Here is a 12,042-nt window from a genome sequence, read left to right as displayed (position 1 = left end):
TCAAGCAATTCTCGTGCCTCAGCCTCCCAAGCAGCTGGGACTACAGGCGCACACCACCACATCCAGCTAATTTTTGTATTTTTATTATAGATGGGGTTTCACCACATTGGTCAGGCTGGTCTTGAACTGCTGACCTCAGGTGATTCACCTGCCTCAGCCTCCCAAAGTGCTGGTATTATAGGAGGGAGCCGTGCCCAGCCTAAATCACCAGGTCTTAAGGATGAGCATTCCCGTAATTCCTCTTTTTCCATCCTCTCTTTTCCATACCGTCTCCATGGGAGATTGTATCAACGTCTACAGCTCTTTTGAAAAGATTGGAAGTGGAGAAAGGTTTACCTACTACCGTTGCTTCCTTTAGCTCATGTTTTACGAGAGCCTTACTTTAGCTAGGATGCTGTTTCATCTGCGCACCTTCCTATTTTATGTAGGATCAGAAGCCATCAGTTATTTCCCTTCAAAAGCTTATTGCTAGAGAAGTTGCTAATGAGGAGAGAGGAATGTTTCTGATCAGTGCTTCGTCTGCTGGTCCTGAGATGTATGAAATTCATACCAATTCCAAGGAGGAACGCAATAACTGGATGAGACGGATCCAGCAGGCTGTAGAAAGGTAACATTTCCTTCTGTCCATAATCTATGGAACAGAGTTGTTCAACTGGGGAAAATATTCTAACCATGTCTTCCTGCATGAAAACTTTGCCTCTGCCAGAATGGTCTGCTCCCTGCCCCCTGCACCTGCCTGCGATAGCCCCCCATCTGCAGCTTTCTCCTCCACGCCTCCCTGCATGTAATGCCCGCACCTCCCTCTGCCTGTGTGTGCCCTGCCAGGCGTTGATGCAGCTCGGGCCTCCCCTCCTCCATGAGGACCTCTTCAGTCCTGGTGATCTCTTTCTTGCCTGAAATTCTTTAACACCTGCTCACTAAAGCATTTACTCAATGCTTCTTATATACTGCCTTGTAGCTATTATCTTTTTTATGTACATATGTGTGTGTTTCTTTAATTAGATTGGAAGCTCCTCGAGGGCAGGGGTCAATGTCTTATGTTTCTCTGTGTGCCTAGTGCTGAGAAATCATTCAATAAATGTTTCTGAATTGGTGGATCTAAGTATTCTAAGTCAATTTATTCCTCATTACTTGTGCAAGGACAGTTTTTATAATTGGGAGCACAAGGGTGGAGGAGATCATTCTCAACAGTAATTTAATTAGTTAGATCCTGAAGTTATATACAATTTCTGTACCTCCACTGCACCTCATCTGATCTGGCACCCCACTTCTATTCCCTAAAATTCTTATACTTTATTCCCATTATGGGTGTGTGTGGTGAGTGTGTTTGTGTTCACTGGAATATTTGAGTCATCCCACACCGCTGATTTTGAGAGTCATGTAATGTTATGCAAGATTTTTTGTATTCTCAAGAAAACAAGTCTCTGGCCAGGGGGCATGATGCATTCCCTTTATGCTGAAATTTTCTCCCTTTATGAATAAATCCATTGCCAAGTTCCCAAGTTTTTCCAATGAATCTACAGATACTTGCATTTGGTTTCAGTTGTGTCTCCTGACTATTGTCTTTTAAAGTTGTCCTGAAGAAAAAGGGGGAAGGACAAGTGAATCTGACGAAGACAAGAGGAAAGCTGAAGCCAGAGTGGCCAAAATTCAGCAATGTCAAGGTACAGTGCAGGCACTTCTGGCTCCCTGATCGTGGTGTTCTCCTGGGTGTTGGGAAAGCCTGAGTGTCATGAACAGGAGGTTATAACTACATGATTCATCCTGTGCACCTGAGGCCCATCTGGACCACCCTCCCAAGAAACACTGAAAACCAAAAACTTACACTAGAAATGCTCAAATAAGATGACATTCTCTTCACTTCCACCTTAGTGATTAAAATGGATGTAAAAAATGCACATGAAACAATAGCTGTGGGCAGTGTGGTACAGAGGAATGTTGGAGTTACTTGTCTCATGGTTTAATTTTAGGTCTCAACACTGTCATGTCAATGATTTTGGACAAGGAACCCAACAGATCTGGTCCCCAGTTTCCAAGTTTGTGAAAGAAGGAGATTAGACTAGCTCAGTGATTTTCAACTCTGGTTTGACATTGGAATCAGTTGAGAGGTCTTTAAAAATACGAATACCTGGGCCTCACCCTCCACCAATTGAATCCGAATCTGTGGCCGGTGGGATGTAGACTTTGGGGTTTTCAGCTCTCCCAAGGTGACTTTGAAGCACAGAGGAGACTGAGAATTCCTGGATTCAATGCTGGTTAAGGTCCCTTTGAGATTTAAGAATTCTGCAATATGTTGAAATCTGAGAACAATGATGCATGCAAAGATGGGCAAAGAAATTGGATGTTTAGAAACAAAAACTTAAACCAGTATGTTTGGTTTTGACCAAAACTGGCTGAAGCCTGTGCCGTTCCAGGCATTTGTATTGTTCACTCATCATGAACGGGACTACCTCAATTTTCATTCCCAAGCTTAATGTTTAGTCTTAATAGAAACCAGCCTGAATAAACAAAGAATAGCTTTGCAAATTTTCTGGAATTAAGGGACTGAGAGAGGAAACTTATTTACAGAAAACACAATGGAAGCTGAGAAAGTTGTTAAGTCACTTGCTGGAGGCCAGAGTCACTAAGCAGCATGGTCAGGACTGATACCTGCATCTACCCTACTCATCAGCCTGGGCTTTCTCTTGGAGGTCATACTGCTTGCTAATTAGCTACATCTTTTTCGTGGACTTTCACATTAGTGGTAGTATTCATGTTAGTGATAATCTTCTCTGGTAAATACTATTTCATAGAAATACTCACTAACCAAGACCAACAAATTTGTGCATATTTGGAGGAGAAGCTGCATATCTATGCTGAACTTGGAGAACTGAGTGGATTCGAGGACGTCCATCTAGAGCCCCACCTCCTTATTAAACCTGACCCAGGCGAGCCTCCCCAGGCAGCCTCATTACTGGCAGCAGCACTGAAAGAAGGTAAGTCGCTTTGAGAAGGGTTTGGGTTGACACGTTCAGAAAATGTTTATTGAACACCTACTATGTGCCTTGCACTGTGGTCTTGGTGCTGAGGATACAGCAGAACAAGACAAGGTCCTTACTCAGCTAGAACTTGTATTTCTAGAAACACCAAATATAAAGAAATAAATATGTCAGATTGTATCAAGTGCTATGAAGAAAAATAAGCAGTATAAGGGGGAGAGAGGGTGATGGAGTTGGGATGACTCTGTTTTAGATGGGGGGTCAGGGAAGGCCTCTTTGATATAATGATGTGTAAGTGGATATGAAGGAAGAAAGCCGAGTGATATCTTGAGGGAGAGTCTTCCAGGTATAGGGAATGGCCGGCACAAAGGTCCTGGTGCAGGGAAGTGCCAGGCTCACCTGAGGAGCAGGCAGGGGGACAGCACAGGCAGAGGGAAGGGAGGGTGGGGTGAGCAGTGCAGGGGATGAGTCCAGGGTTCTATGAGTCCAGGGTTCACTAGGTCTCAGGTTGCATGGCAGGAGAGAAGGACTTGGAGTTTCATCCTGAGTGGGATGGGAAGCATTAGAGAATTTTGAGTGGAGCAGGGACTTGACCTGTGGTTTGAAAGGTACCTCCTGACTGCTGTGTGGCGAATAGACTTAAGGGGGCGAAGTGCAGATGTTGGTAATAACAATGGGAGATGGTGGTCGAGGTCGGGTGAAGGGCACGATCATTGGAGATGAGAAAGTCCAGAGGATGAGAGGCCAGGGTGATGGAAGGACTAAGTTTATAGAATTGAAAATATTGAGAATTTTGACAGGATTAGCATTGGTGGGATGCGGAGAACTTGTGCCGTGTGCTGACTCATTCAGAGAAGGCAGGCGAGTGGCTGAAGGTCTATAGAGGAAAATCAACAAGGAAAGGTAGTGAGCAGTATGACCGGAGGGCAGGAGCTTCAAGGCAGAAAGGAGTTGAAGAAGAGGTGGAGATAATGGTCTGGAAGTGACAGTGGGACAAAGGGCTTCGGAGATAAACCAGCTACCTCCTGAGAGGCTGGCAGGAAATGCTGTTGTACAGAAGAAGGGCTGGTAAATTACAGACCACGGACTACACACGTCCCACCACCTGCTTTTGTAAGTTTAGTTTTACCAGAACTCAGCCACATCTGCTTGTTTATGTGTCGCTTGTGGCTACTTTTTCCTACAGTGGCAGAGATGAGCAGTTTTGACAGACTGTTTAGTCCACAAAACCTAAACTATTAACTGGCTCTTTGCAGAAAATGTTTGCCAGCCTCTGGTTTAGAATCTCAGAATATTAGCTCTGGAAGAGAATTTAGAAATCTTAGAATCAGCCATCTTTATTTCCCAGTTGAGGAAACTGAGGTCTTGAGAAGGGCATAGAGGTCTGAAGTAGGGTTCACTGATAGAACCCCTCATCCATCTGTTTCTCAGATATCCATTGAGCATCTACCTTGTACTGTTGCTGGTGCTTGGGAGGCAGTGATGCTTTTGTAAAACTTTTAGTGATGAAAGACAGACAATACTTAAGGAAAAAAGAGAACTTCGGATAGTTATCTATCCCAAACATAATGGGATTGTGATAAGGTGAAGGTGTTGCTTCAGAGAGATTAGCCTAAAGACCTCTTTTTGAGATGGGGATTGAGAAATGAGAAGCCAGCTGTCTCAAGAGCTTGGGGAGGATCATTTTGGGCAGAGAGAAGGAAGTGCAAAGCCCCTGAGGTTGCAGTGAGCTTCACGTGTTTAAGGAAAGAAAGGAGGCCAGGGTGGCAGATGTCAGCATGGATCACCATTAAATGAGGTGATGTGGGCCAGGCAGGCTGGGATCGGATCATTGTAGGCCATGTTTAAATAATTTTAAAAGAGGATGTTATTCCAAACATGATGGAAAGCATTGGAAGCTTTGAATCATGGGTGTGGCGTGATCTTGTTTATGTCTTAACTCACTGGCTGCTGAATGGACAGGAGACTAGAAGGAGACAAATCTGCCTGGAGACCTATTAGGAAGTGATAACAGAAGTTGAGATGAGCCTTGGTCTAGACCAGTGCCATTGACAATGGGAGCAGAGAGAAGAGGCCGAGTCAAGATATATTTTAGAAATAAAGTCAGAAAGAAACTTCCAAGTGGGTTGACAAGAAGCAGTGACCTCCCTCATTATCTTTGATAAAGCCTTGATCAAATAGATCGCCCACTCTCAGTATCAGCCAGTGGCTTTAACTTTCTCCCCCACTAAAACTTTCACTAATGCTGGGTTGTACGCCCATCTGCTTCCATTCCTCTGGCACACTGTGACAGAGGTGCCAGGGCAGCGGCGGACCCAGCTGCTTAGAACCCAGAGCAATGGAGGTGCTGCCTTAGCTGCAGTTGGATAATCCACCCTCGGTCACTGAGCATCCAGCACCAGCTGCAGCCAAAAGATTGAGCAAGAGTTCTTATCAGAGTGAGGGAGTTATCTTCTGACAAAAAACCAGTTCCGTAGTGCACCTTGAATGGTCTCCTTGAGACTTCACTCTGCTGGACAGCTTTTCCTCCTTCTTTTCTTTTCTTCTGTCTCTGCCTCTTGAAACCCATCCATCCTTCCAAGTCCTGCTCAGTTTTCACCTCCTGTAAAAACATATTCCGAATCCCGCTAGCTAATAGAATGCTCTTCCTCCTCCACGCTGCAGTAGCATTTATGATGCTCTAATAAAGCTGATGGAGATGAGTGCTGAACACTTGCTTCTGCATAGCCTAGTGAGTCATGTATGTCTCTTTCCTCCTCCAATCTGTAAACTACCCTCTTAGTTGTCAAATGCCCAATAGCCCCTAGAACAGGTGCTTGTTTAAAATACAAATCCTGTTTTCTCCTCCAGAGAATCAAATCCAGTAAGTCTAGAGCCAAAGACTGGGAATCTGTATTTCTAAAGACAAGTGTAGGGAAAATACTCTTTTGAGGAATAGCTAATATTTCTGAGTAACAGGTTTTAAAATTTTAATGCCTGGTATGTTGATACTAACTGAATGACAGGAAGTTTTTAGGCCTACCAATTTACTGAAAGTTGCATTTGAGATATTTTTATATAATGGGTTTATAGTTTTTTATTGAGTTAATTCTCTGTTGTAAAATGATGCTAAAAGTATTGGTCTAGATTAAAGGTCTGCAAACTTTTCCTCTAAAGGGCCAGATATGAAGTATTTTGGGTTTTGTAAGTCACAGTCTCTGGGATGCAGTGGTGTGTGTGCATGTGTGTGTGTGAGTGCGCGCGCAGGCACATGCCCGTGTTTTGACAACCTTTAAAAATGTAAAAATCATTTTTAGCCCCTGGGTCATATAAAAACAGGGACAGGCCAAATGCAATTTGCCAACTCCTGGTCTAGATTAAATATATGCCTATCTTTGTTTTTTTAGATTTATTTTTGTTTTTCTCTATCTTAGCTGAGAGCCTACAAGTTGCAGTGAAGGCCTCACAGATGGGCGACGTGAGTCAATCACGCGAGGACAGCCGTGGAGACTCTGTCTTGGTGGACACACTCAGTTCTCATGATGTACCAGGATCGCCGACTGCCTGTAAGTGAAAATGCAGGCCTTGGCAATGAGCCCGAGCGCAGCCCCTGGAGCTTACAGTGGTCACATAAAGTAAAGGCAATGGCTGTCTCTGGTTGAAGGGGACTTGATATATTTTTATAAATTAGAAAAACACTGAGAATAAATATGCTAGCCTAAATGAATATCATATGCATATAATAATGACACTGGGGTTTCAAGTATGAGGATCTGAAGAGGAGTTGGTGGGTTATACTGCTCTGTTTGCCAGCCAAATGTTGGACCTTCCCCAACACCTACTCTGCCTCATTTTTGATAAGATTTATTGAATGCAGTTTTGAAAGCACTTTCTAACTTTTCTGGTTTTTTAAAAAGGGAGTCCCTGCAGTTGATTACAGAACAAGCACTTAAACCTAATCTCATGTGCATCAACTGAGAAAATAACTCAGAAAACCAGAAATATACACACGGCTCCCTCCGCCTCCCTCCTTCCTCTCTCTCTCTCTGTCTCTCACACACCAAGTTTAGTGGTATGGTTAAAGCGGAAGTGCCAGAAAATTCTTGTTCTGTGCCATCCTACACTTTAGTTCATGTCAGAATTCATTTATTAAAACACTGTTTCAATACATTTTAAATATAAAAAAATAGAACGTAGAGAGTTGGTTTAGGTGATTTCCCAGAACCTAGCTATCCTGTTACATGTATAGTTTTAGGCTACTTAGTTCCAGAAAGGTTTCTAAGATAAAAGCATAAAGAGTATACTTTTCATCCAGTGCAGGTGGTAACGACCTTACTTCCACAAGGTCTTATGTGCGTAAGATAAAATGGATAAAATGTCTTCAATAGTTAGAGATTGGAAGGTTAAATTGAACTCAGAACTTCTTTAACAACATCCCTTGATTAAGATATATAGATGCAGTATAGCTTTTTAATTCTATACTTCTTTTTTCCTTTTTTAAATACCAGCACCACTAATTATCTTCCTCTGTCAAGTTCTGCTTTATCTAATCCTGGGTTTCTATTTTCAGAATGCGCACATATGTTTTTCATTTTGACACAGCCCAGATTCATCAGGGGAGTTGTACTGCCCTGGGTGATTTCCTTTTAAAAGAAGAACCTCATTATGCCATTGAGGAGGCTCTGTCTAAAAATACATGCAGGGATCTGCTGCTCTCAGCCTCGCCCCAGGGACAGCTGGAGAGGCTCCGCTCCGCAGCTGCCCAAGCCCGCGCCGAGCCTTCCCTCCCTTCAGGCCAGGCAGTGAAGGTCTCCTTGTCTGTATCCACATCTCTCCTGACTGGGGAGAGTTTCAAAAGGGACACACGTGGCATTTGCCAGAACCACTGAGAGGCTCTTTAGAGGGGTCTGATATCGGGATTCAGGCAGAGGAAGTACCGAAGCAGGCTAGTGGGGTCCTGTACCCCAAGGCCTCTTCAGTTCCGGGTCAGACTGGAACATGGTGCTGTGAGAGTTTGATTCTCTTTATAAAGTTGTTCAAGGCGCAAGGCTATTCCTAAATGAAGGTCTACAACTGTGACCGAATGGGTCGGTTCTGCAAGTGACTTGGAGGACTGGGCTCTTCTGCATCAGGCTTATGTCAGCCTGAGGTTATAAGCCAAGCAGACCGCTCTATTTTCAGTCTTCAGTATACATGATGAATATCTTCTACTTCTAGGAAAGTTCTGTCCACTGGAGACCTTCTAGCCCCCCTGAAACTGGATACAGGGACAGGGACCTGATCTGTGTTTTATTCTTCTGCCTTGTCATCAGCTTCTTTCCCATTTGATTTTCCTAATTTCTATGAGGGAGTGAGAAACAGAATGGTGAATTCTTTAGTGATGCCTTTGGCCACTCTTTAAGAGTTAGGAATAGCACCCAATAGTAGAACCATTTTTCAAATGACAGAGAAACCTATGAAATGTCCCCTCACTAAGTGAGTAAGTGCTGATCAGCTTGAACAAAATGGACTTGTTTTCAGCTGATCTCATCTGAAGCCATTTCTATTTAGACAAAAATGTCTTTGTATTAGAAGAGGCCTTTGAAATCCTAGAGGACTCTCATTTTCCAAAGACATAAGTATTTTTATTAATTTAAAGAAAAACATTTCCTGTATTGGAAATAAAGTTCCCAGATGACACAATAAAAAATTATACAAACAGTGTCACAAAGTGAATATCGATTTTGTCAGGGTCATGATTGGACATGGTTCTAATAAAACACTGTGTTTTGGGCTTTGAAAATTCTAGTTTTAATCAGTGCAAGGTGGGCACAGTTTAAGTTTTAACTGAGTTCACATGGGTAAAGAAATAAATAAAATCCTGCCAACAGAGATTTAATGGATGAAGTGAAATCTGTATTTGGTATTTAAAAATATTTCTGGACTAGTTTCTGTGTTTTCATAGGTTAAATACATAGTATTTGTAAATTTAAAGCATAAATAAGAAATGTGAGAAAAACAACACATTTAAAAATTGTTAAAAAATAAGTTATTCAGAGATAGGGACAGGTTCTTGGTTTGTATGACTATGAGACTGTGAAGTATGAGCCATGTCCGCCTTCCTAGAAAGACGTTTCCCTCCTCCTTCGGACTCCTCCTTCCTCCTAACCCTTGTTAATCGTCTGCTGCTCTTGCACTGGCCACAAGGGAGACTTTTTACAGACTTGGGTCTGCCAAGAGACCTTGCTTTGTTCTACAGCACCTGTTTTAAATTTCACCCTTCCCAGGAGGCTTTTTCCTATTAAGTGAGAGTGAGATGTAGAGTCTAACCTCTGTACCACAAACAACACACGAACACTTCAGCACGAGAAAGAAAAGCGCAAAGATGGTGATACGTTGTGCTGTTCGTCAGTTGCTGTCTGTTAGCCTGTAAGCTCCATGCGGGCAGGGACCACGTGCATTGCTCTGCGCTCATCCAAGCACCTCGTCTAAGAATACTCAATACGTAGTATTTTGTGATGTTTCTTATTTTGAAATATGTGTCGGCCGTGTACAGGAGAACCCGATCGGCTGGCTGATGTTTGACGCTGTCCTTTTTGTTTCTGTCTCGATGGCGTGCTTCCAGCATTAGTCACAGGAGGGAGAGAAGAAAGAGGCTGTTCGGATGTGGATCCCGGGATCCAGGGTGTGGTAACCGACTTGGCCGTCTCTGATGCAGGGGAGAAGGTATTGTGAACTGATTTGTTAGTAAACGGCAGCGGTTACTGTGTGTAATAAAATAGCCTCAGGTTCTGGTCTGTCACGGCAGTGAGTGGGACCAAGGTGCTTTTCTGAATTGTTCTCGATTGATTTAAATATTCATATTTAAACTTTCTAACTCATTTCTTCTTCAAATGTCCTTGCACTTCCTGTGTCATATAGGCGTAAACAAAGCGACGATTGAAAAGTTATTAAAAAGATTAAAAACTCTCCTGTGTGTATGTGTGTCTGTGCTCTCTGACTCCTGGTCTTTCTGCCCTGCAAACCTTTGCTTCTCACGCACTCTGTCTGGCAGCTCTGGCACCCGGGGGCCCTTTCGCAACCAGATGGCGCCAAAGTAATTGAAACACCTTTTCCTTTGGAATATTCTTGCTTCTTTCACCTTCCTTGACCCTCCTCTCCTTGCACAGTTGATTTCCTGTCACCACCCACATTTCACCTACTTTTTTTGTGGTCAATTTTTAATTAATTTGACCAATTTTTCCTTGGGGCACAGAGATTCTAAATGCTTCTTTTTTTGACTTACTGCTATATACATAGGTGTTAACTCTCTCTTTAAGAATTAAATACATAAAACTTCCTACTAATGTCCACTAAAAGTGAGATGTCAGAAATAGGGAAGGAATAAAATATGATTCTGGGAGGTGGCAAGTTGGCCTCTTCCGACTTGTCGGGGCTCCAGAGTTTAGCTTTCTCTAAAATTGAATTAGGTACATTACTAGGTGCCAATATGTGTCAATGTGAAAAAATGGCAAATGTCAGATCTGCTCTTATATATACAACATATTTTACATATTATATACTTTTTGTGTATATTACATAGGACTGAGAAATCAAGTCCAGAACTTTTAAAATCCAGAGAAAAGACAGCTGTGACTGAGTGTTGTTTTTTAAACTTCACAGGCCAAAATGAGCATAGGAATGTAATATTTTACTCTACTCCTTATGATTGTAAGCTTTCTAATGTATTGCTTCTTAAAATGTTCCTGCTTTTCATCCTTTTCGGTGAAGACTTCACTTTTAAGTGTGAAATTTGTGGTGTCCAGCTGTGTTAATAGAAAAGAGAGAGTGAATTAGTAATAGTTTAATTTTGAATTCAAAGTTGGGTGGCTGCTACCCCTGAAGTCTCCCTCTCTCACTCCAGTTCAGCTACAGGTAGACAATTGAGGTTAAGTGTCCAGGTTCTTCTTTGGATTAAGCTATCCGCAAAATTTTTCTCTTAATAAGACATTTTGAAAAATTAATAAATTAATAAACCCAGGTAAAGGGAAGGATCACTGGAAACCAAACTTTTAAAAGGTGTATAATTGATATTTTGTCATTAGCTTCCTCTACAAGGTAAGGTTAGAACAAATTTCTGAAATAATTTTTAAAAATGAAATCTAACTCAAATGCAGAAATAATGGATAAATCACCAACTGCAGTTTTAAACATTCACCACAAGGTGGCGGAACAACTCCATTAAAAACGCGAAATTTCCTGTCGTGTCAAACCTAGTGGCTTTTGGGCATAACCACAGGTAGCACAGTCCAGCTCATTTCTATGGTTCTAATTTTTATAGACTATAAAAACTCTGTGCCATATGGTCTTACTACAGAAGCAGTGGAGTGTGGATGGGCCAAGACAGAGCCAGAAGAGCTGCGAGAACGCCAACAATTCCTCTAGGGCGGGGGTTCTTAGAGCCTGTTCTCTCCCACAGGGTTGGGCACAGATCTAATGTCTTTAAGCTTCATCTCCTTTTTCAGCCTCTGTCCTTTCCCTATCAGAGGTGCTGCTTACGAGTGAAATCTTTAATTGGCAGTCCAGGGGAAGCAGAGGTCTGGCTAACTCATCCTGGCATCATCAGCCTAAACTAATTGAATTTAACAAGTTCAAAATTACCTGAGGACATGACCATGGCTGGCTGCTTTTTATGGCTTAAAATTAGATGTGCCCAGATGAAAGCAAGCAGCATACAGGAGACTGTAGGCCCTTGAGGACAGGGTATCCGATGGTCTCCCATAGCATAAGGTGTGAAGTTTATAGTGGGTGATCGATATTTATTGATTGAATGGCATGCCGTCGAGTTCAACTTAGAATCATTCACTCGTTGAGTGTCCATGCTACATCAGGCATCATTCTTATAATATGGAGCACACGGATAAAGTCTCGCTACTCACTGATTTGCATCCTAGGGAAAGAAGGCAGACAATAAATGAATAAACAAGTGTTCAATTCTGGAGACTGCAAACCATCACTATCCACATGTGCCCTTAATGTGTGCTGTCGAAGAGACAATGAATGAGGCATAGACCCTGTCCCTAAAGAACAGATGGTCTCCTGTGTCTGGTTCATGGCCTCTGCTGCT

General features: G+C 42.5%; 1 protein-coding gene across 4 annotated transcripts in view; it reads left to right on the top strand.

Annotated features, from left to right (window-relative positions):
• Positions 1 to 12,042, top strand: part of LOC105475154 (Rho guanine nucleotide exchange factor 28) — a 311,081-nt gene that overhangs the window by 261,650 nt on the left and 37,389 nt on the right. For all 4 annotated transcript variants that reach the window (XM_011730182.3, XM_071098819.1, XM_071098818.1 and 1 more), the window contains 5 exons: positions 429 to 607; positions 1,573 to 1,664; positions 2,793 to 2,975; positions 6,392 to 6,523; positions 9,562 to 9,662. In XM_011730182.3, the coding sequence (XP_011728484.2) occupies positions 429 to 607; positions 1,573 to 1,664; positions 2,793 to 2,975; positions 6,392 to 6,523; positions 9,562 to 9,662 (687 nt within the window). The remainder of the gene's footprint in view (positions 1 to 428; positions 608 to 1,572; positions 1,665 to 2,792; positions 2,976 to 6,391; positions 6,524 to 9,561; positions 9,663 to 12,042) is intronic.

This window comes from Macaca nemestrina, chromosome 6 (assembly GCF_043159975.1).
Source record: "Macaca nemestrina isolate mMacNem1 chromosome 6, mMacNem.hap1, whole genome shotgun sequence".
In the NCBI taxonomy this organism is placed as follows: Eukaryota; Metazoa; Chordata; class Mammalia; order Primates; family Cercopithecidae; genus Macaca; species Macaca nemestrina.
Note: the sequence above shows the minus strand (reverse complement) of the source record. Positions and strands in the feature narration are given on the sequence as shown.